Raw genomic sequence first — 24,356 nt, 5'->3', positions numbered from 1 at the left:
GACATTCCCCAAGTAGTGGAATGAATTTACTTCTCTTTTGCCTGGTGTACGAGTAATTATTATCCACAAACCCTCTGCTGTCTCCCACTTTTAGTATTTAGTCCTTCTGCCACAGTTTTATGAGAATCAACTCCTTTTCTGGTAGGATTGCATCCTTCATACTAAAGGTCTAGTTTGCTTTCTCATAGCCATGTTTGGAGTATAAATATGATGTGCCCTTAAAACTAACAACCCCTGCTGCAGAATACCAGTCCAGTTACTTATCTGTGCTTTCATAAAATTAATAGCTGAAAATCTCAGCTTTTCCTACTTGCTCTGTCCTATAATTCTGTTATTTTTTTTGGAGCACGTCTTCCTGAGCAGTCTCATATTCAGCCAGTCTTTTGCTTATTTCATCCTCTGGTTTTTGTAGCTTCATCACCTTACCTGAATGTGTGTTTAAAGCTTCTTCCAATTTTTCCTGCTTTTTGTTGTTTGCGTTGATGTAATTCATCAGTGTTTTATTTTAACCACGTCTTTGTTCAGTTGTCTTGTATCTTCCTGCAGGTTACTGGAAGTCATGTCTGGAGGTTGGATTGTTTTTGCCGAACAGCTGCAGAATTTTCCCCAGTCAGTGTTTCTTCCTTACTTTTTGTAGCTGATTTTTTTTCCAGGTGCTCTGTATTTCTTTTTTCCTGGCATCCAGGCAGTACAGTTACTAGCCAGTTAGTGAAATGTACCCATAAACACAAAGGTCTACTGACCTTCTCTATTAAGTTTGTTTTCACATTGGGAGAGGTAGAACTGAGCTGTTACTCAATGTGCAGCCATCTTGGAAGTCCTAATAGTGATGCTTCTTTTCTAAATTGCTTTATAGTTTTCTGTATTTGATGCTTCCATGATGGAATTTTACTTAGGTTCATAGGTTCATACTAGGCTATCTGCCCGAGGGCATTTACAAGCCTAGCCCATAGTTTTGTGGCTTACGCCACCCCTTTAGTATTTGGAACTATACCCATTATTTTGCTGTGCCTCTGTCGAGCAGTGACACTGAGGTAATCCCTGGGGTATATCTGCGATCTCCCATCCATTGGTCAAGATTTCTCTTGAACAAGGCCAGCGAGGTGCTCTGCCTCACATATACCGGGATTTTATTCCACAGCATAGGGAGTCTTTGGGTGATGAATCTATCCCTCCAGCACGTCCTATTAATAGCCGTGTCGAGGTTTAAGTCTCCCGCCCTTGTGGCTCTGACGGATCTAGATTTTTTGAGGTGAAGCATATTCATCAAATCTGGGTTTGACATGGCCTTGTATGTTAGGCAAAGGTCACCTCTGAGCAAGCGGTAAGCGACTGAATAGAGCTGGAGTTCTTTCAGTCGGGCAGCATAGGACAGATGTTTGAGACCCTTTATCCTTTTGGTGAGGAACTTTTGTGGCCTATCCAGCTGCTGCAAGTGTCGGGTCAGATACATTCCGAATGGGGCATTGTACTCAATCATTGGTCTGATGAGTGATGAGTATAGGGAGACTATGACCTCCCTTGATCTAGATTAAGGTGGGCAATGTAGAAGGTCTTCCTAACTACTTTAGCTACATGGGTGTCGAATGACAGACTACTATCAACGTGGTTGTTCTTCCTTTTCTTTCCTTTGTTATTCTAGATTTTTAAGTCATAGGTTCATAGGTAGGTACTAGGCTATTGGCCCTATGGCCTATATAAGCCTAGCCAAAAAGATACCCTGGCTTTTGCCACCCAAGAAAATTATTTTCCTGTGCCCCTGTAGAGCAGAGCCACAGAGGTACTCCTCGGGGTGAATTTCCTATTTCACATCCAGTCATCAAGCTTTGTTTGATATAGATAGGTAGTTTGTTCCAGAGTATGGGAAGACTCTGGGACAAGAATCTATCCCTCCAGTTCTCTTTATTGTGGTGACAAGGTTTATGTCCCTAGAGCATGTTGCTCGGAGGGATTGAGATTTCTTTAAGTGGAGCATTTCCAACAGCTCTGGTTTGACATAGCTTTGTATATTAAGCAGAGAGCACCTCTGAGTAGGCGATATGCGACAGAGTAAAGCTGGAGTTTTTTGAGAAGGTCTGCTTAGAGTATCTGTTTGAGGCTGGTAATCCTCTTTGTGAGGTATTTCTATGGCCTTTCCAGTTGTTGTAGATGTCTTGTGAGGTACATACCAAAAGGGGCGTTGTACTCTTATAATGGGTCTAATGAGTGATGAGTAGAGGGGAACAATGACCTCTTTTTTCCTGGATGAGAAACCTTTTGTGATGACTACTGTGACAGTGTGATTATCAAAGAGAAACTACTGTCCACCTGTGTCCCAAGGTCTCTTATTACACTTTTGGTGTTAAGTAGACTACCACCAATTGGTAGCTCATGGGTACATAGTTTTTTCCAAATGGAATGACAACGCACTTTTTGGCATTGAGCTTGAGGCCATGGCTTTGACACCAGGCATCTGTCTCAGTGAGGCCCTTTTGTAGGATGTCCACATCATTACTAGTTTCAATTATGGCTCCTAGTTTGCAGTCCTGTGCGAACTTCGTTAGCCAAAGACCTTCTGTGTTAGCCTGTACTTCAGAAAAGTAGAGGACCCAGGACTGAACCCTGTGGTTCTCCACTTGTCACTGGTCTGAAGTTAGATTTGGAGTCTGCTACTTTCACAGTGTGGATTCTGTCAGTGAGCCAGTTTATCTATAATTCCAGAGTGGAGGATTGTGTCAAAAGCCTTGGCAAGATATAGATAGGCTGTGTGAACCACTTTACCCTCGTCTACATATTTGGTGACTGCTTCAAAGAAGTCTATCAAGTTTAGGAGACATGATCTGCCTTTTACAAACCTGAACTGTGTGGGGTCCAGAGTTTGGAGATTGCCAATGTCTTTGTTTATAAGTTCCATGATGATACGTTCCATGGCCTTGCAGACCAGGCTCATTAGGCTAATGGGGCGGTAGTTCCCGGGGTCCATGGTGGCTCCCCCTTTGTGGAGTAGGATAACCGTCAAAGTGCAATATTCAGTGGGCACAAAGCCTGACATGAAGCTATGATTGAACATGGTGATTTGGTGGGATGCCAGGTCATTCTGTAATTCATGTAGAATGCAGCCTGGGATGTTGTCAGGTCCCATGGATGCTGTGTTTTTGGCTTTGGAGAGTGTGGTCTTTACCTGTGTAGCCGTGATTATAGGAACTTTGCATTCTTCCTGTATAGAGATGGGCCCTTTAGGGGGTGGGGGGGGGTAAAGTTAGCACTGAACCAGTCTGCCAGGATGCTGGCAATATCAGTTGGTTCTGTATATTTAGTGCCATTGGGCTGTAACTCAGAGCAGATCTGAGTGTTGTCATTGAGATTATTGACATAGCTATAGAATGCTTTGTGGTTGTCTTTAGAATCAGTGCCAATTTTGTTTTCGTAACTAGCTTTGGAGGATTTTATGAGGGATCTCAGCTTCTTACTTAGGCTGACCAGGGAGTTCCTCCAATCATGGGTTTTTACTCTTTTTTTGCAACAGTTTTTTTCTTCTGTTGTAGAGTTTGTTTATGGCAGGGGACCACCAGATTAGCTTCCTTTTTTTGGAGGATAGCATCTTGGTTCTGTTAGGGTTAGCACGATCCATGCACTCGTGTAAGTGCTTATAAAGTGCATTTGTGTAGGATTCAGCAGTCGTACCTCTTTTATCCGTCTGCATGGGTGTCGTCAACTTTGCCACTTCTGTCTTAAGAAGCCTGAAGTTGGCTTTGACGAAATTTTTTTATGGTGGTTTCCTTAATGGGGGTGGGGGCAGGATGTGGATATCTAGGGTGATTAGCTTGTGGTTGGATCTGGCCAACAAGAAATTGACCTCTAGTGTGGAACACCGGTCACCCATGTTGGTAATGACCAGGTCTAGGATATTGCTGCCCCTGGTGGGGGGGGGTGTATAAGTTGATCCAAGGTGTTTAGTAAAAGAGTTGGTACATGAAATTTTTCCCAGTTAATGGTGGGGTAGTTGAAATCGCCCATTATTAGGGTGTTGGGTTGTACCGTAATATTTTCCAGTGTATCAAGAAATGAGTAATAGGAATCCTGGGTCACGGTAGGGGGTCTGTAGCAAGTTACAATTTGGATTGCTGTCTTGCCTAGAGTTAGTTGCACTTGGATAATCTCGGATCCATTATGCTGAGCAACTAACCTGGAGGTGTGGATATCCTTAATGAATGTGGACACGCCTCCACCTTTACTGTTTCGCTCCAGGTTAGGTGTCCGAAAGATGTGGTATGAATTATAGCCTGGTAATGCAGGGGTGCTGTCTGGAGCCTTTAACCAGGTCTCTGTCATTGCACAGATGTCGATGTTCTCCATTTTAAGGAGTGCCTTGAGTGAATGCATTTTGAGGTTTAGACTTCTAGCATTGAGTAGCATTACTCTCAGATTTTGCTTGCTTGTACCTGTTACGGTGGTGAATTTGTCATTTGAACCTTGCCTAAAAAAGACACTATAGGGGTGGCAAGAGCCTTAGCCAGTATCCAGAATTCCAGGGGGTGACAGGTGAAGGCCATCTCTGGCAAAGCATCGTGGTCTGTCGATCATGTCATCCCAGGCAGACAGATACTGGATCCCCTTAGAATGACACCAGAAGCTTAGCCAATTGTTGAAGTCATTCATTTTGTCCTTGTACTATGGTATCATTCTGGGTGATGGCAGGATGCTACTTAGGGCTAGGTTCATACCTGCCTGGGCTACAAGATTGGAGAGCTCTTCCATCTCTCTTTTCATGTATTCCAGGGAGGTATGTCTCAGGTCATTCACACCAACATGGACAATGAGAGAGTCATATTTGTACTTGTGGAGTAACCTGAGTGTGTGCGTTATGTGGCGGATCCTGGCCCCCGACAGGCAGCCGACAATAAGTTTCTCCTTGTTTAGCCTGGTGAGTGGAACATCATTGTGCCTGACTATAGATTCACCTATGACTAGAGTGATGGGTACGTTGTTATGCCTTATGGGCTGTGGTTGAGTAACACACTGAGTTTGTGGGCTATGTGACATTTGGGTTGTGTTGGGGGGTGGAGGTTGCTTGCGTTTCTGCTTTGGTGGTCTCTGTTGCTAGAACAGATTTTTATTGAGAGCCTCCATGAATGTAGGTATGTGTTTTGTGTTGCTATGTGTGTGTTTTGGTGGTGTAAGTTTTGAGGGACTATATGATGAGTGTGGTGTGGTGCAAATGTTTACCTTCTCCTCTTGACTGTTAAGTCCAGTCTTGAGTGAAGAGAGCTTTGCTTCCAGTTTGGCTATATAAGTGCATCTCTCTCAGGTTGTAGTGTTGGGTGGTAGGAGGAGAGGGTTGTCTGTGTACATGAGGCAATTGCTGCATTGCCCCAGGATGCCCAGATTCATCAGGTAGACAGGAGAAAACACCGGGAGCTGACCCTTAGACATGCCTGGATAGGTGCTTATTTATTAAGTTCTAAAAACTGTTTTCCTCTAGACAAGTGAGGAAAGTTGATTGCTGTAGCAATTTGTAGCTTATTTAGTGCTTACAAGTTCTGAACAAATGCTGAGCTCAAAGAAACAGATTTGAGTGCTAAAACTAAAAAAAAACTGGCTAGTTCTAAGGGAAAATTTGAAGAGCACACTTTATGGTGCCGGGAATAGTTTAACCCTAACTAAACGGCGGTTCATAGTGTATTTGTTTTTAATATAACAGTAGAAAATGAACAAACTGATTTAAACAAACTAACCAATAAAAAGCTAAAAACTTAGCCCCGTTCCAGCAGTCTTCAGTCAGACAAGTTCTAACTGCACGCTCCTGCCACTAGGGTGCAAGGGAACCTTCTCCAAAAAAAGATGGCCTGGATTCGTACTCAAGTTCTATAAACAAAGCTAGGGTCAGCATGCCTGAATCTAGTCTATGCTACAGCAAACAAGGCACACCAGTTTCAGAAAGAAGCAGTTCAAATAAGCAGGCACAATAATCCTTTAACCAGAAATTCCCAGCTCAAAAGGGCAGAGTCTAGCCTCTCCTCCCACAAGAATGCAGACCACAAACCTTCTTAATGAAAAATAACTGGCCTGAAGCCCAAGTTCTTAAACCAGAACTAATACACTTTTAGAATAACAGACATGAGCCTTCAATCAGCAATTAAGGATGTAAGCTTCCTGTCCTGCCACAACAGTAAAGACCACAAACCTTCTTAATCTAAAACAACTGGTTTGAAGGCCAAGTGCTTAAACCAAAAGGCTTAGAACAACTGTTACAATTTAATCAGGCTACTACCAAGCAGTAACAAATGCAGAATAAATACAATTGAGTACTTTTAAGAAGAGGCAAAAGCAAAATAAAGTGCAATTTTATTTTAGTAAAGTGCAAGGAGAGAGGAAGTAGGAGCAGAAGAAAAATTCAAGGTTAAGAACCTAAGTGGGTTGGCCTTCTCAAATGTTCTCTCTGTATTAAGTAGAGTGAACACCAGACTGGGAGAGGTGTCACAGATCAAATTTACAGTAGGGGCGGGCAACTGCAAAGCCACCAGCTATAACAACACTACAAGAATAGGGTGAGAGGGTGGGGAAAAAACAGTTTCAGGACAGATTAGAAACATAAAACAATGCTAGAAAATATACAATATAATTCAGTCAAGGAAAAAAATAATTCAGTCAGGCAAAATTAAGACAATGCAGAACTCTGAAACGTTAAAATGCCAAGAAATATACTTATCAATCAGCGATGTATTTCCAGATTGTTTGAGAATCACACTTCAACCAGAACACCAGGAGTTTCCAACAGTTTCAGCCATGTATCTGTTTTTAGTTTAGCTGTACAGTAATCAATTTCTGTTATATTGGGTAGTAAATATATCTGGCTTATCACTCTGCAGCATTATCTGTATCAGAGTGGCTACTGATGTTCTTCGTGTCTCACTGTTGCAGTCATCGCACTTGGGTTATCTGCCTGCAGGTAGACCTCAGTTGGCCCAAATACCAGAGACTTAGTATTTCTGTGTCGCATGCCGTCGCTCCAGGACTGGCGTCAGGTCGTTAGGGGTGTAAAAACAGGCAGCCAATGCCATTACATCGATCTTTCTTGCCGAGGAGCCCAAAGCAGAAGCAGTTCACAAGTGCCGGTCGGCCGCTACCTGAATTTTCGTTTATGAATTGAATAATCCTGAAGTCTTCTAAAGCTAAGTACCCCATTGGGGATCCTTTTTTCTTGCTCTAACCGATGTCAGAAAAAGTTCACAATTGTCTTGCCTGTGGAAAGCAAATACTTCACAGAGATTTTCATTCTTACTGCGTCACCTGTTTAGGCCCAGACCACGACATACCTCACTGTCGGTTTTGTGCCTTTTTAACACCTAAACCGTTCATCGGGCTGTCTTTGTTGCTAAATTCTTTCACGCTCGGTCTCCGTATTCCAAACTAGCTTCGGTAAGCCATCCGACCACCGATATTCCAAAAAAAAATGTAAGGATAGAGACAGAGACAGACCATACAGGTCCAAAGCTGCCGACGACATTTCTGTTAAACTAGTCGCCAGTCCGCAGGTACTCAGTGAGGCACTTTCGCAGCCCCTGATGCCCACTTCAATGGATTCGCAGGCCTCTACTGAGACTCATTCGGAGTCCGGTATGCCGTGAGACTCTTAGTCGACTGTGGAACCTGCTGATGTCTCTACCTTGGATGGGTTGGGAGCCGCTGTGCAGGCACCGGCGTCTGAGGCAGTTCTTCCCTCAACCAATGTTCAACTCAAACCAATGACTTTTTTTTATCTAAAACTGCCACGTTTCTTAGGCCCAGAGTACACACTATGACTAGGAAACCGATGACCGAAGTGCATGCACCTGCTCCCATGCCACAAAACCAAATACTCAGAATGGCTGAAGACCTTATTACTCTAATTAGGGGAAGTCAGCTTTCCCCTGCTAAGAGAAAAAGAGACCAGTCCCCTAAAGCTTCTACAGACCAGGAGTCCGATGGCTCTGAGGTTACTAATTATGAAGACATGCCCTTATCTGCTTATGAGGATTGAGATGCAGAGTAATCCAGTCCCTCTGCCTCCCGCCCAGAGGATTTTTCTTTTGGTGAAACCTTACATACCCTAAAAGAGCATTTCCACTGGGAATGCCAAGACTGTCCTCAGTCCAAAAAGTGACTCAGAGAATTCCTATAGTTGCCTCAGCACAGGCCTTTAGCAATTCCCCGTGTCCTGGATGTTGTTGATGATGTTTTGATGGAATCCAGTCTTACTCCTGACACTTTATCTCCTGCCCCTAGGAAAACCAGACAGGTACTACAGAGTACCTGACACAAATTTCTTTTCAAGAATCCTACTGCTGACCCAGAAATCATTTCCCAGGAGCCTAAAGATATCAAGGCAACTACAGCCAAGAATCCCACCCCTTCGGACAGGGATTCGAGAGCCTTGGACAAACAGGGTAAAAAGGTGTATGCCTCTGCAACTCTGGCTATTAGGTAATTGAATTGTCAGTTTCACATGCTGAAGAACAAGCAACATATTGTGGAACTTATTAAACAAAAAGTGATAACCTTTACAGACTGTGCAGAAAATAAAGATTTGCTAGAGCTTATGCACTCTGCAAGCCAGGTCAGTAAGCATACTTTGCAGTGTGGCTTTGATGGCCTAGAAACATCTTGCCAGGCAGCAGTCACTGGCTCTGTACTGAGAAGACATGCTTGGCACAAGGAGCAGACCTTGCCAGACCATGTCAAATCTAAATTATTAGACACTCCTCTAAACAAGGACAGTTTGTTCGGCACCAAAGCAGAAGAGGTTGTCAAAAAGATGGAAGAAAAAGCTAAGTCTATGCAGACTGTTAAAGAATTCTTACAAGTGTATCCCCCTAGGTTCAGTAGGCATTGCCCTTCCAAACGCTGGTCCTTTCCAACCCCCTTCAGGCCTTCTCAAACCAGACCCAGGGGTGACAGACCACCCAGACTACAGTCTCGGTGTATGCAGAGATCTAAGCAATGGAAAGCCCCCACCCGTAAAACAGGGAGTGGTAAGCCACCTCTTTACGGAAGAAAACTCACAATGACTTCTTTACTCCACTCTCCAGCCCTGCCCAATTGCTTGTGCCTCTAGAAGGAAAACTTGCCGTTCATGCAAGAAACTGGATGTCCATTACACAGGACTGATGGGTCCTCAACATTGTATCCCAGGGGTACAAATTTTATTTCCACTCATTGCCAACCCCAAGCGGGTTTCCAGACCTTCCTCCAAACCAGTGGACATAGGCTCAAAACCAAGTACTTTCCCTGCTCAGAGCTCTTCAGCTGGTTCCAGTAGAACAGAGGGGTCAAGGATTCTACTCCAGACTTCTGGTAGCCAGGAAAGAGGGCTCTTGGCACCCAATCCTGGATCTTTCTACTCTCAACACCTTCCTGGTGGTACCAAAATTCAAAATGCTTACCCTGCAACAGCTTCTTCGTGTGCTAGCCAAGGGTGCCTGGTTAGTCACCCTAGACTTAAAAGAAGCCTTTCTGCACATCCCCATAAGGGAGTCATGCAGGAAGTATCTACGTTTCAGGGCAGGATTTATGCATTATCAATTTTCTGCACTTCCCTTTGGCTTATCTACTGCGCCCAGAGTATTCACAAAATGCCATTGCATACTGCAGGCAAAGAAATATCCAAATTTACCCATAGTTGGACGACTGCCTGATTCAGACGGACAGTCAATAATTACTACTGCAGCACCTGACATTTGTGAAAAAACCTCACTTCCTTGGGGTACACCATCAACGAAAAGAAATCAAAACTGGTAACCAGTCAAAAGATTGTATTTCTGGGAGCAAGCTTGGGCACAATATCCCAGATGGCATTCCTCACGGGTCTACTTCACCCTGTCGAAGGCCGACAATATTGAAGCTGATAGTGTCGGCACCAAAATGTCGAAAGCGAAAGTCATCGCGCATGTAAACAGAAATGTCTGTAGGGGGAGATTTCCATTTACTGCAATGTAGTGCGATCTTGGAGTTGGTATATTTAAGTAGCGGGGGGTGCAGGGGGCTTGCCCCCCTGCATAGAGCAATTTGTGTTGTGTTTGGGTGTTTTTTTTTTGTGTGTTTGATGTTCAGAGGTTTCGACATTTTCGTGTCGATTATTATGCTGTTGACAGTTTGAGTTTTCAACAACATAATATAAACGCTTCCTCACTTCAGAAATGCAAGTCTATCTGACAGTCTACTTCAAACAAATGGCCACCAGAACTCAGCTATCTGCAAGAAAAATACTGCAGGCCTTAGGGTTCATGGCCGCTTGTATACTGCTAATTCCATATGCAAGATTGCATATGAGGAAGCTTCAGTGGTACTTAAAAAGTCTTTGGTGCCAACATTCTCAGGACTTGGAAATAGTCATTCCTGTCTAAGGACATAGTTTCTTTGGTGGGCAGAAGCATGCAACCACAACAAGGGACTGCCCTTTACTCAAATCCACGTCACCCAGACCCTAACCACAGATGCATCAAACTATGCCTGGGGAGCACACATGGACGGCAAATGCATTTACCACCACTGGAAGTCAAATTCATCTGCACATCAACCAAAAAGAGATGCTATCTGTGCAGAACGCTCTGACAGCTTTCAGATCCCTACTGCTTCCAGGACAACTCCTAATAAAAACAGACAACACCACAGTTATGTGGTACATCAGCAAGCAGGGGTGGACCCACTCTGCAGGTTAGCCATGGCCCTGTGGCACACGGGCTTGGACAAGGAAGTCCATCTAGCTCAATTCCTGCCAGGCAAACAAAACTTACTGGCAGATGACCTAAGCAGAAATCTACTAGACCCACATGAGTGGCAATTGGAGCCCAGCGCCTTCAACCTTCTGATTCAGAAATGGAGGACCCTAGAGGTGGATTTCTTTGCCTCCCCCTTCAACCACCCGCTCAGCAAATTCTGCACCAGCAATCCTCACAGCAGGGCCTGGAAAGTGGATGCTCTATCTTTTCAGTGGGCAAATCTCTCAATCTATGCCTTTCCCCCTCTGCTCCTTCTCTCAAGATAAGGCAGGACAAACCAAGGACAATTCTGATTGCCCCAGACTGGCCACGCCAGCACTGGTACCCACTCCTGTGCAGCCTGTCATCGGTGCCACCCTGGCACCTACACTAGAACCCAACCCTGCTCTCTCTGCAGGAGGGACAGATTTTGCATGCGCAATTGCAAACCCTAAATCTTGCAGCCTGGCTTATTCCTTGAATTCTCCCCCTGCAATCCTAAGCAAGCAGGTGTTGGACGTCTTTCTCTAGGCCAGAAGACCCAGTCCAAGAAAATCCTATGCAGATAAGTGGAAAAGGTTCTTCTCCTGGATTCAATTTAAAGGAGAGGACACAACAATGCCCTCTCTGCCTGTCCTTCTCCTCCATTAAGATATATGCCTCAGCCATTTTGGCTCATTTCAACAATTTTGGAGGGAACAGTTGATATGAAGTTTGGATGACGAAAACGTAAAAGGAATTTTATCACAACTTTATTTTTTGTTCTGGTCTGTGGTTGGTGTATGTGTTCTCGTGTGTACAATAAACGGACTGTCAAGACTGCTAGTTTCCCAGTGCTTTGTGCAGGTTTACTAGTCCTGTAAGGCATACTAGCCAGCCCTAACTGTTCTTGTCTGCCTCTACCCTTCTTCAGCTTTGGGAATCCACCCAAGTGTGATGACTGCAACAGTGAAACACGAAGAACATAATACAGTTGTGTACACTTACCATAAATGTAGATGTTCGAGTGTATTCACTGTTGCAGTCCTGGTTTCCCTCCCTCCAGCCCCCTGGTTTCTCTCTGTCTCTTTCCTTTCTATGGCTATTACTCACCCCTTTCAGGGGAATTGTTGTTGGTATTTAGTTTTTACTAGTGGTCTTTTCCTCACCATAACTTTGCTCCCTATTTGGGGGGCTCCTAACATTTGGGGCAAGAAAAACTGATGTAATGATGTCGGCTGCCTGTTTTTTATACCCCTGATGACCTGACGTCAGTTCTGGAGTTACAGCATCTGACAGAAATACTAAGTCTCTGGTATTCGGGCCAACTGAGGGCTGGCTGCAGGCAGATAACCCAAGTGTGATGACTGCAACAGTGAATACACTCGAACATCTGTACTTTTCCTTTTCCTTCCCTTGCTGAACTTAACGGTCTCCTACACAAGGCTCCAGATTATTATCATGTTGCAAATCTTCTGTAAATGCCTCCTGCTCCACCTGTTGCTCCTTGATCCGGAGATCTCTAATTCCATCATGCAGCATTGGCTGCATTGGAGTCTCCATACGAAATCCTTCCCTTTGTAGATAATCCAAAATTTCAGTTTCTATTTAACTTCTACTTTACTAATATTCTTTTTTGCATTCCCCCTTTGTTTTTTTATTTTTTGTGTTTTTGAATTTTTCCATATCCGAGTTCCCTCTTCAAATAACGTTAGAGTTTCTTTTTAGTATTGATTAGTTTGGCTTTCTCCTTTGCGTAAAAGTTGCACAATACTAGATTTCTTTTCCTTTCCCATGTTCATATTTCTTTTGTATACCTTTCAAAAATCTCTGGACTTTGTTCTTCATATTTTTGCACTTCCTCTGTCACTTTTTTTTCCTGGCAACCTAAAGTTGTTTCGTCCCATGTAATCTTTTTTATAAACCTGTTCTACTAATGAATGCAAATCTTTATTTGAAGCTTTTGACATTTGTTTGTGTAAGTAATTTTCTTTCCTTTAATTTCTCTGTTAATCTTTCTCAATGTGTTACATCTTGAAATGTTGAGTATTTTGTATAATTGTAACAATATATAATGTTTTTCTTATCCTTGCTAGTCCACTTTGCCATCTTTACTGCTCTTGCTTGGCTTGTTGGTTTTTGTGGACCACTACTTCCTTCTACAAACATACTTCTATCCAGTGTAGCCCAGTAGTTTACCTTGAGGAGTAATCTGTAAATTCCTTTTTTGGGCTCATGCTACTGAATTCTTATCTCCCGTGCCAAACATTATCGTATATTTCTTCTTAAATCTACTGTGAGTTTTTATATTTTCCTTTCTAGGTCCCCCTGATCATCCTCACTATTGGAAATCAAGTTCCAGGCCTCACCTATTATTAATAATAATAATAAGAATAATAATCCCTGCTGAAAGATGATTATTTCTTCCAAAATTATCTTAAGTGCCATAACAGCAGTTTTAAAAGGTAGAATATAAATACACTCCAGAATAATCATCTTCCTCTGCCACTATGTACTACCACCTTAGTCCCTGATATTTTGTTGAATATCCATCCTGAAATAATTTCTTTGTCAAATTTCGTGTTTATTTCTATTCAAATATGGCTGCAATAACAATGTTAATTGTGTCTTACAGTTCTTAATATAATTCAGTACTCTTATAAACAGTTTTAAGTCACAGTTTAAATAATGACACAGATACACATGCATTAATGTAAAAGTAAACAAACCTTAGCATTTTTTCGTACACTCTACATATATTTTAATGTTCTGACATTCTTTCACTCCAACATTACATAAATTATTCAGGTCTTTCTTTCTGTTAAACCACAATCCTCCTGAGCATTATTCTGCATGTATTTGTCCCACAGATTCCATTTATGTGCATATAATTTGCTCTTTCCTTTTTCTTAAGATCTCACCTGCAGTTTTTTTTATCTCCTTTACAGTATTCAGTACTTAATACAATTAGTTTAGATTTCCATTTTTTAGTAATTGTTTTTTTGGCAGCCAGTAACATTAAGCTTCTAAAGGTAAACTTACTATGTCCAGGCAAGTTGGAGACTGTGTCCCAACTCAAATGATTCATTTCCTTAGTTGCAACTATTTGCTCTCCCAGCATTTATGACAAAATAACTCTGTAGGGTATTTCTAAAATCTGCCAACTCATTATAATCCTGTAACACATTCCCAGTTGTCTTACTCTTACCTGTTATATCTCAAGCATTTGCTTTCTATCTGAGAAAAAAATTATTTTTAAGTCTCCTTAGGGTATATAAATGACTGTGCAAACACTTCTATGCAGACATCTTAAACCTTTTGGACTTTGTTTTATACTTGGGAGCCATATAGATGTCGGGAGACATGCATATATCTTCCCATTGTTCCCTTGTAAATTGCCTTCCCAGTTTCTCTTTCCAATCTTTTCTAACCTCTTCTTATTGTTTCTTATAGCCATCAGTTAACATTGTATATGTCCCACTAATTCAACTTTTTTGATAGCTGCTTTTGGTCTAGACTCACCTAAAGTCTCCTAACATAGCTAGTCTTGCATGTAGCACTTCCCTTGGCTTACTGTTTGCTTGTGTTCTCTTATCAGTCCCTGGAATGGAATACAGTCACTAACATTCAGTTCAAATTTTTGTTTGACTACAAGGGTTTAACCAGGCATACTCTTTGTACTCTATAGTGTACATTTTTCTTTGCAGCACTCAGAGAAATATTGTAGCTTTTTCAGGCTACATTATGTCTAAGGTTGTCTAAAGTGATCCCCTTAACAACAGGTACATAACTTGCTTGTAGAGAGGATTGGAAATCTAAAAACAATTTTTTTTATTAGTTTTAGAGGTGACCACTTGAAATGAAGTGTACATTTACTAACTGCTGGGAGCCAACATTTTAAAGACATGTCCATTTTTTAGATGGCAGGTGGGTTGGGAGGGCAGCAAAAAGAGTTTGTGAGTACAAAATGGGATTTTCTGGCTACACTCTCTGCTTGGCTTCATCCCACTCAGTGAACTGTCCTTCTCTAGTTATTTCCTCCCAATGCTGTGGTTTCTTTGGTGGTTTTCTCTAATTAATTCCATTCCCCTCTTGCTTATTTTCTGTACCGTTACTTGCAGCCATCCCTGTTGGTAAAATCTCATTTCTCCCTTAGTGTGGGCTTAGTTCTTAGAATATTTTATGCCTTTCTATTGATATAATGTTATTTATGTTTGTTATTATTCTTAAAGACTTGCATCCAAAATACTCCTCATTCCACAACTTCCCTCCCATTTCATCATCAATCTCTTCCACGTTGATTTATAGCCTTCTCCTTGTGCTATACCATGTATATGAGTCTTAACTTATAACCTTATTAGCCCAAATTTTCATAATATGTAGGTATTTCAGAATCAAAATCTGCTCACCCCATCACCTCCAGTACCCCTTAATGAAGCATTGCTGGGTCTTCATTATTGCCACCACTCCCCCCACCATTGCTTTCATTCTTCATTGCGAAACTTCCCTCCGACATACCTCACTTTCCTGTCAGTGTTTTTGCTGATGACCTGGTTATCCTTCGGTCCAGTCCCTCACATTCAGCTATTCAAACCCAGCTTTAATCTAACCTCCACTCCCTTAGTTCTTGGTTAAACAACCATAAACCACATCTAAACCCCTTTAGAACAAAAACGTATGATATTTGGAAATGCAAACAAAGCTGAAAAAACTCCTAAAAATCTCATCAGTACAGTTCTCAATGGCACCCCAGTATAAACAGCCATGTCCATTAAATACTTAGGTTTATGGTTGGACCAGTCACTTAACTTCCATAACCACATTGAAAACATCAGGAAAAAGATCATCTGTCATTTATTCTGGTCCTGGAAAATATCTCCTTTTTCTCCAAATCAGCTAGATTTGCAATAGGCAAAGGAGTCGTCCTACCTCATGTTCAATACAAGCTGCATACCCTAGCCACAGCCTCTAAAAATACTCATCAACTTTAGAGTCCATTGAAAACAAAAGCTGAGGATTCATTTCTGACTCCCCCCTCTCAGGATCACCACTTTACTACCCTCTCCAAAGGCGGATGACTGCCAGTCACCTGCACTGTTGAGCTACTGCTGGGATCTCTTCTATTCAAACTGCTTTAGCCAGGTACATTCCTTCATCTTGGCTACCAAACTCCTCAACAGATCTGCCTCTACAACATCTGCAATTTCTCCCAATTGACACCCTTCCTCCAGACCCTCCTAAACCAAACTGCACTCTACTGACCACTCCTTCAATGTTTTTGCACCAAAAATCTGGCAAACCCTCTTTCTTACTTAAAAGAAAAACTTCCCCACTTTGAGAGCACAACTCAAAAGTCACCTCCATAAAAAATGTGACAGCAATTGCTTTTCCACTGGATAAATCCCCCAACTCCTCCATCACCTATATTGCTTCTACTTCCAACCTCTGTTTTTCCTATCATTTATCTCCCAAATTCACTACCTAAGGAAATGCACTGTGTTTTTTTCAGTTGATAATAATTGCTCAGTGTTTCAGTTGTTTGCTGGACTTTGTATATACTGTGATTGCTGTATGTTTATATATAAATTCTATTTTTTGTGAAATTCTCTACTCTTGCAGTACTTGCAAATAGTCTGTTGTGATCAGCATATTACCTCAGTAGACAAAAAATAAATAACTGTGTAACTGTAAAGTAACCATTCAAATCAGGTAATCTTGAACCACCTTGTTCTATATGGTGGATCAGTTTATGTCACTTAACTCATGCCCTCTGCCTCTTCCAAATAAATTCCTTCAATGCTTTTTTAATTATTGTTGACAACTTCTCCTCAAGTTAATAAAATTATAATCTCTGCTCCTCATGAGGTATTCTCAGTGCTGTGACCAAGGGAAGGGAGAGGAGGGTAGAGAACCAGTGGTGTCTCATAAAGAGGAAGCAGAAGTAGAGTCTTGGTGAAGAAAATGAAGTGAAGATATGAATTCTGGAGAAAACTTCTTAATTTGATGGTTTAGTGCATTAAACTTTGTAATACCTAACACACTCTCAGTAGCCTGTACTGCTGTTCTGTAGTTTATCTTGTGTTAACCTGTACATCCACTGTTTGTGGTGTGCTTTGCTTTTGTATCCCCCCAGATCCCACCTAAAATAATTTTTCCCTCTTTGATTTCTTGGTCTGTATATACAAGTGAGTTAGTCATATGTTGTCTGCCTAGGTTGTTAGCAGTAATAGTATGTCCTTGCTGTGACAGTTTTGTGTGAAGCTGTTGGTTTTTGATTATTCATTATGTCCTTGCTGTGACAGATGTTCATCGTGTTACACTGCTGCAGTCATTACACTTGGGTTATCCTGCTGTCAGGTGGCCGCGCAGTTGGCCAGAGTTCCAAAGTCTTGGTCCAGCGTCGGTTGCTGTCGCTTCTTCCCTGACGTCAGTGCGCCAGAGGTATATAAGATGCGTACAACGCCATTTTCTTCAGTCTTTCTTGCCACGTGGTGCCCGAAGCAGAAGCAGTTCGCAAGTGCCAGTCGGCCGACTCCTGAGATTTTCGAAGTCGAATTTCAGATCCGAAGTCTTCAATAAAGCTAAGTACCCTGTTGGGGAAACTTTTTTCTTGCCTCAGACCGATGTCAGAAAAAGTTAATAATTGTATTTCTTGTGGGAAGCAAATACCTCATAAGGACTTCCACTATTACTGTATTCCATGCCTAGGCCCTGATCACGACGTCACTAGTTGTCGGTTTTGTGCTAGATTTAACAAACGCACTTTAAAAAGATGTTTTGATTTTGCTTTGCACTACTTTGGCCGAAGGTTCAATTATACTATGCCGTCAGATCAACCGACAACCTCAATACTGAAAAAACGCAAAGACAAGGATAAAGACAGGCATCCGAGGTCCAAAACCGACAACGAAACCTCTTCTAGGCCAGTTGCCAGTTTGCTGGTTCTCAGTGAGGCGCTTTCGCAGCCCCTGACACTCACTACCTCAGAGCCACAGGCCACCTCCCGACTCTCACGTGGAGACAACTAGGCCTCTGGAAACTCAAGGTATTGGGCCTACGGAAACTAATCCCTCAGATGGGTCCGGAGCCGCTGAGCAGGCATCAGCTTCTGAGGGTGTTTTCAGACCTTCACAACTTACCATTAAAGCAACAGCCAAGACAAAAGTACCATTAAAGACAAAGAAGCAAGTACAGCATTCTCCTGGACAGTCCTCCATGCCTAAGAAACAGATGCTTAAAATGGCCGAAGACCTCATTACTCTAATCAGGGGTTCCCATCCCCCTCCGGAGAAAAGGCCTTGGCAGGATATAGATTATGATTCCTCTGATCAGGTTTCCATTTCCTCTGATTCCTCTTCAGACCAGGGATACTCTCTACCCCCTATGAGGACTCTGATGCTGAAGAATCTATCCCTTCAGCCTCTCCTCCTGAGGATTATTCTTTTGGGAAAACTTTACATACCATGAGGGAGCATTTCCATTGGGAAAGTCAGGATTACTCAGAATCCAAGAAAAGGCTCAGGGATTTCCTTTTATTGCCTCAGCAAAGGCCCCTGGCTATTCCGCCTGTGCTAGATATTGTGGATGATGTGTTCTTTGAATCCAGCTTATCTCCTGATTCTTTGACCCCTGCACCAGCCAAGCCAGATAGGTATTATAGAGTCCCTGACTCTCACAAGTTTCTTTATAAAAACCCTTCTGCTGATCCAGAAACTATTTCCCAGGGTCCAAAAGGGGTTAAGGCTTCAATTGCAAAAAATCCAGTACCCTCTGACAGAGATTCCAGAGCTTTGGATAGAAGGGGGGAAGAAAGTGTACACTTCTGGCACTTTAGCAGTAAGGACTTTAAATTGCCAGTTTCACATGCTTAAGTACCAACAATATTTAATGGCTCAGTTAAAACAGAAAATGCTTGCAAGCTCAGAAGCTCCTGATTGTAAAGAAATGCAGGATTTATTGCATGCAGTTGAACAGGTGCGAAAACATACGCTGCAATGTGGTTTTGATTCTTTAGAGGCCTCTTGCAGAGCCGCAGTTACAGGTTCTGTGATTCGAAGACATGTTTGGTTAAAAGAACAGAGTTTACCTGATCATGTTAAGGCAAAATTATTGGATGCTCCTTTACAGCATGATGCCTTGTTTGGTGTTAAGGCAGAAGAGGTGTTAAAGAAAATGGAGGATAAAGCTAAATCTATGCAAAAGTCAAGGATTTCTTACAGGTACAGCCACCTTGATTTAGCAGAAATTGGCCAACAAAGAATTGGTCCTTTCCAGTGTCAGACAGGCCACAGAGAGGCAGATACAGACGCCCAAGAGGCAGATCTCAACCCCAAGGCTCAAACTGACAACGACAGTGGGGCACCTCAACCCCAAAAGGAGGTGAGGACAAGTCTCAACCTTACAGGAAACAGTCTCAATGACTTTCCCCTTCGTACGCCAAGCACTTCCCTTTTGGAAGCCTCCTTAGGGGGAAAACTAGCACTTTTTTCTCAAAACTGGCAAACAATCACCCAAGACAAATGGGTTCTGAATATTGTGTCTCAAGGTTACAGGTTCCACTTTCATACTTTACCAAAGCTAAAAGGAATCCCAGACCTGCCACAAAATTAATAGGCAGAGGCACAAAAACAAATTTCAGCCCTCATGGACATGAGAGCTATTCAAAAAGTACCACAACAGGAACAAGGACAAGGATTTTACTCAAGACTCTTCCTGGTCCCCAGAAAGGACAAGGCCTGGAGGTCCATACTAGACCTTTCAATTCTAAATACTTACCTGCATATTCCGAAATTCAAAATGTTGACATTACAGCAGCTTCTACCCATGCTGGGCAAGAAGGCTTGGCTTGTTACTCTGGACCTCAAAGAGGCATACCTGCATGTCCCTATCAGACAAAATTGCAGAAGATACCTCAGATTCAAAGCTGGTACAATGCACTACCAATTCTCTGCACTGTCCTTTGGCTTATCTACTGCTCCCAGGGTCTTCACAAAGTGCCTGGCACCAGTAATTGCATTTTGCAGACAAAAAGGAATTCAAATATACCCATACCTGGACGACTGCCTCATTCAAGCAGAGACAAAGGACATTCTTCTACAGCATCTGGCATTTGTAAAAAGGTTGCTAATTTCTCTAGGGTACACAGTAAACAAAAAGAAGTCAAAACTAGTGCCCTCACAACAGATTATATTCCTGAGTGCCAGCTTAAATACAATGGCCCAGATGGCTTACCTCACTCCAGACAAACAAGTTCAACTAACTCAATATTTTCAATTACTGGCAAAAAAGTCCCATCTTCCTAAAAGAAAAATTCTGCAGGCCCTGGGATTCATGGCATCCTGCATACTACTAATACCATATGCCAGACTGCATATGAGGAAATTACAATGGTACCTAAAAAGTGTTTGGACTCAACACTCTCACAGTTTAGAAGCAATAATAGCAATGATTCACTGCCTACAACAAGAGTTTCGATGGTGGGCACAGGCATGTCACCTAAACAAGGGTCAGCCTTTTACCCTACCCACAGCCAGGCATACTCTAACAACAGATGCTTAGGATTACGCCTGGGGAGCTCACATGGCAGGAAAATGCATTCAGGGCAAGTGGACCACAGACCAGATGCATCTTCACATCAATCAAAAAGAGATGTTGGCTGTTCAAAATGCCCTAACAGCTTTCAAAGACCTTCTGCATCCAGGACAGTTATTATTAAAGACAGACAGCACCACAGTAATGTGGTACATAAACAAGCAAGGGGGCACTCATTCTTATCCCTTATGCAGGCAAGCCATGACCTTGTAGAACACAGCTCTAACGTATCAAGTTCACCTGCAAGCACAATTCCTGCCTGGAAAGAAAAATACTCTGGCAGACGATCTAAGCAGAAATATCATGGACCCTCACAAATGGAAATTGAATCCACAAATCTTCAGCATGGTAGCACAAAAATGGGGATGCCCAGACATAGATCTTTTTGCCTCCCCACTGAATTGCCAACTACAAATATTCTGCACAAGGACTTATCACAAATAAGCATGGAAAGTGGATGCTCTTTTGTTCAGCTGGAAAAACCTAAAAGTTTATGCCTTCCCGCCACTGCCTCTCCTTTCAAAGGTACTCCTAAAAGCCAGACAAGAAAAAACACAGATGATCCTGATTGCTCCAGACTGACAGCCAGCACTGGTACCCTATCTTGAGGAACTTAGCTCAAGGCCCACCATGGATTTTGCCTCAAATTCCACACCTTCTGACTCCGCAAAACAATCAGATCCTGCACGGTCAGCTCAAAACCCTAAACCTGGCTGCATGGCAGATCCATTAGTCAAACAGGCAACACCTCTTTCTAAAGCTGTTATGGATGTCATTTTGGAGGCCTAGCACCAGGAAAGCTTACTCAGAAAAATGGAAGAGATTCTGCTCCTGGAGCCAGGCTCAAAGCCTTGACCCTCTTGTTCCAAACATTCCTCAGATTTTACAATACTTAACTGAGATGCTGGACAGAGGCCTATCCTTCTCATCAATTAAGATTCATGCCTTTGCCATTTCAGCACATTGCAACACGGATCCTCCTGTATTCTCTCATCCCTTGCTAAAGCAGTACCTCAGAGGGGCTAAAAACATAAGACCGCCCCGGAGAGCACCAACACCAACTTGGGACCTCAGTTTCGTTTTGGAAAATCTGACCCTGCCACCTTTTGAGCCAGCCAATACAGCCGATCTAAAATTTTTATCATGGAAAACAGCTCTGCTCCTGGCAGTAACTTCAGCACGAAGAGTCTCAGAGCTACAGGCATTAATGGCAGTGGAACCTTTCATAATTTTTCATCAGGACAGGGTTTCTTTAAGGACAAACCCTACCTTTATGCCAAAGGTGGTATCTAGTGTGGCTCTTAACCAAACCATCCATTTGCCAACTTTATATCCAAACCCCCAGAATAAAGGGGAGAAACTTCTGCATTCTTTGGACATACACAGGCAGCTGCGCTTCTACTTGGACAAAACAAAAGCTTTCAGGAAAACTGAGCAACTGTTTGTAGAATATGCTGCAGGATCACAGGGCAAGGCTATCTCAAAGTAGACTATATCCAAATGGATAGGACACTGTATTTGTTACTCCTACACACAGCATGGAAAATCAGTCCCAAATAACATTAGGCCACATCCCACCAGGGCAACAGCCACTTCAACAGCCTTTCTCAGAGGAATACCTACCAAGGAAATTTTGGAGGCTGCAACTTGGAGTTCAGTGCACACCTTTACCAAGCATTACCACCTGCCTCTTTACTCTAAATCCAGAGCAGGTTTTGCCACTGCAGTTCTACAGGGCCTCATAGCCAATCCTAACTCTTTATAGACCAGCCACCCAACCGTAGCTTTGGGATTCTACCATAGTGTGATGACTGCAGCAGTGTAACACGATGAACATAGTATAGTTTTGTACTTACCATAAATGTAGATGTTCGAGTGTTCACACTGCTGCAGTCCAGGTTACTCTCCCTCCATTCCCTCTGAACTAGCTGGACTTACCTATACCTTTCTATCCTATACAACCTTTGTGGTGTATTTGCTTGTAACTGAATGTATTGTTTTTATTTTATATGTATATTTTTTTATTAGCAATGTGTATTGCCTACCTACTTGGGGGCACCTGACATCTACGGCAAGAAAAACTGAAGAAAATGATGTCGGATGCATCTTATATACCCCTGGCGCACTGACGTCAAGGAAGAAGCTACAGCAACTGACGCCGGACCAAGATTTTGGAACTCTTACTGACTGCGGGATTGCCTGACGGCAGGATAACCCAAGTGTAATGACTGCAGCAGTGTGAACACTCCAACATCTACATTTATGGTAGGTACAAAACTGTACTTTTTGTGTGAAGCTGTTGTGCTAATATAATGTCCTTGATTTTTAAATTGGAAAATGCATGCTCAGTATAGTTCAGTGTAATGTTTGACACTATACATATACGTTTGGATTGTCTAGAAATAATGTTTAGTTGGTAATTGTGAATTTAATGATTGAGGGTGATTTTTTTTTTCCCATAGGGAGATAAGCCATTCAGTTCCAGATATGTCAGTGCAAGGCAGCCTTTCATCTGTTCATTGTTCTCTGGATCTTAATAAATACAAACTGATTCGAGGGTTGTTGGAGAACAACCTGGGAGAGCCAGTTGAAGAATTCATGAGACCTTATGACCTACAGGACCCCAGCATACAAGTGAGTAGTTTGTCTTCAGCTGTTAATCTGTACTCCGTTTCAGACCATGTGCCTTCATTTTTGCATTCCGTTTCCCTTTCCTTGCTGAAGATCTTAATCAGAGTCTGCCTGTAATGCTGCATCATCTGCATACTGCAACTTTGTTGACCTGTTCCTTCCAACAGGTCAAAGAAGTTGCTATGCAGACAATGTGGCTTTAGAAACAGACTCTGAAGAAGAACTTCAGCAAAGGACAGGGGAATGGATTTTCACTGAAGATGCAATTGTTGATTAGGGGGAAGTTCTCCAAGGTACCTGTGGAAGGTGTTGTTTTTGGGGACATACTGGAATTACTTCAGTAAAGGGGTGATGCCTCCTCCCAAGAGGAATCTGTATTTCTCAGGGCCTTCGATCGGACCCATCTATGTCCTGGGTGGTTTCACCAGCTGATAAACTTATCGACCTTCTGTCACAGCAGTTATGGAAGAAGCAAGGCGTGATGGAAACCATATCCTGTAAGCCTGACAAAATGTTGGTTTCCCCACAAGACAGACTCTATTGGAGCAAGAGCCTCATAGCAGCTGCCATCATGGTGGCAGTGGCCACTAAGAAAGAATTATTGGAGGGAGAAAGTACAGTTGTGTAAAATCTTACCATAACATTAGATGTCCTTCTCTTCAACGTTGCAATATTCTTTACTACAAGGATCTCCTGCTCAGGGCAGCTCAACGTTCGGACAGTATACCAAAGCCTCATGATCTTGTATGCACCATAGAACATACATATGCTCCCAGCACAGGACGTAGGGCTTAAAAGTTATGTATGGACAAAGTTGCCCATGTATGGCCATGGTTCAGTACCTCTCAAACTGAAAGGGTCCAGGGTTTTTCTGTGTCTAGATGACTGTCTCATAACTTTTACCTTGCAGATTTTATAACCCAGGCCAGAGACTCCTTGCTCTAGTTATGCCTTCACTTAGAGATCACGGTCAACCTGGAAGAGTAAAACTGACACCTGCCCAAATGATAGAATTCATAGGATGCCACCTGGATACCACTTTGCAGATAGCCAGACTTCTGGAATCCAGAATAATTACCCATCAGCAAGCCTCTCTGGTTCTTTCTCACCCAAATCCTGTTCAAGACCCATCTTACATCTCTTGTGTTCTCTGACTGCTTCCATAACTTTGGTTCCATGACTGCTTTCATAACTCTAGTTCCTCATACCAGATTTCTTATGAGGGTTTTACAAATGGTGGAGCCTCCCATCAATCCATATGCATCCTAGTCGGTCTTCCAATCTATAGACTATTCATTGGTGGCTTAATTCTCCTCCAGTCTTTCTAGGTTCATAGGTTCATAGGTTTATACTAGGCTATCTGCCCGAGGGCATTTATAAGCCTAGCCCATAGTTTTTTGTGGCTTATGCCACCCCTTAGTTTGGAGAAACTATGCCCAT

General features: G+C 42.6%; 1 protein-coding gene across 1 annotated transcript in view; it reads left to right on the top strand.

Moving 5' to 3' along the window:
• VPS13D (vacuolar protein sorting 13 homolog D) overlaps positions 1 to 24,356 on the top strand; it is a 3,321,573-nt gene that overhangs the window by 1,556,128 nt on the left and 1,741,089 nt on the right. Inside the window, exon 28 of the mRNA XM_044060428.1 lies at positions 22,748 to 22,919. Within this exon, the coding sequence (XP_043916363.1) occupies positions 22,748 to 22,919 (172 nt within the window). The remainder of the gene's footprint in view (positions 1 to 22,747; positions 22,920 to 24,356) is intronic.

This window comes from Protopterus annectens, chromosome 2.part0 (genome assembly GCF_019279795.1).
Source record: "Protopterus annectens isolate FY-2018-M chromosome 2.part0, PAN1.0, whole genome shotgun sequence".
Taxonomy (NCBI): domain Eukaryota; kingdom Metazoa; phylum Chordata; order Ceratodontiformes; family Protopteridae; genus Protopterus; species Protopterus annectens.
This window is presented reverse-complemented; position numbering and strand designations above follow the sequence as displayed.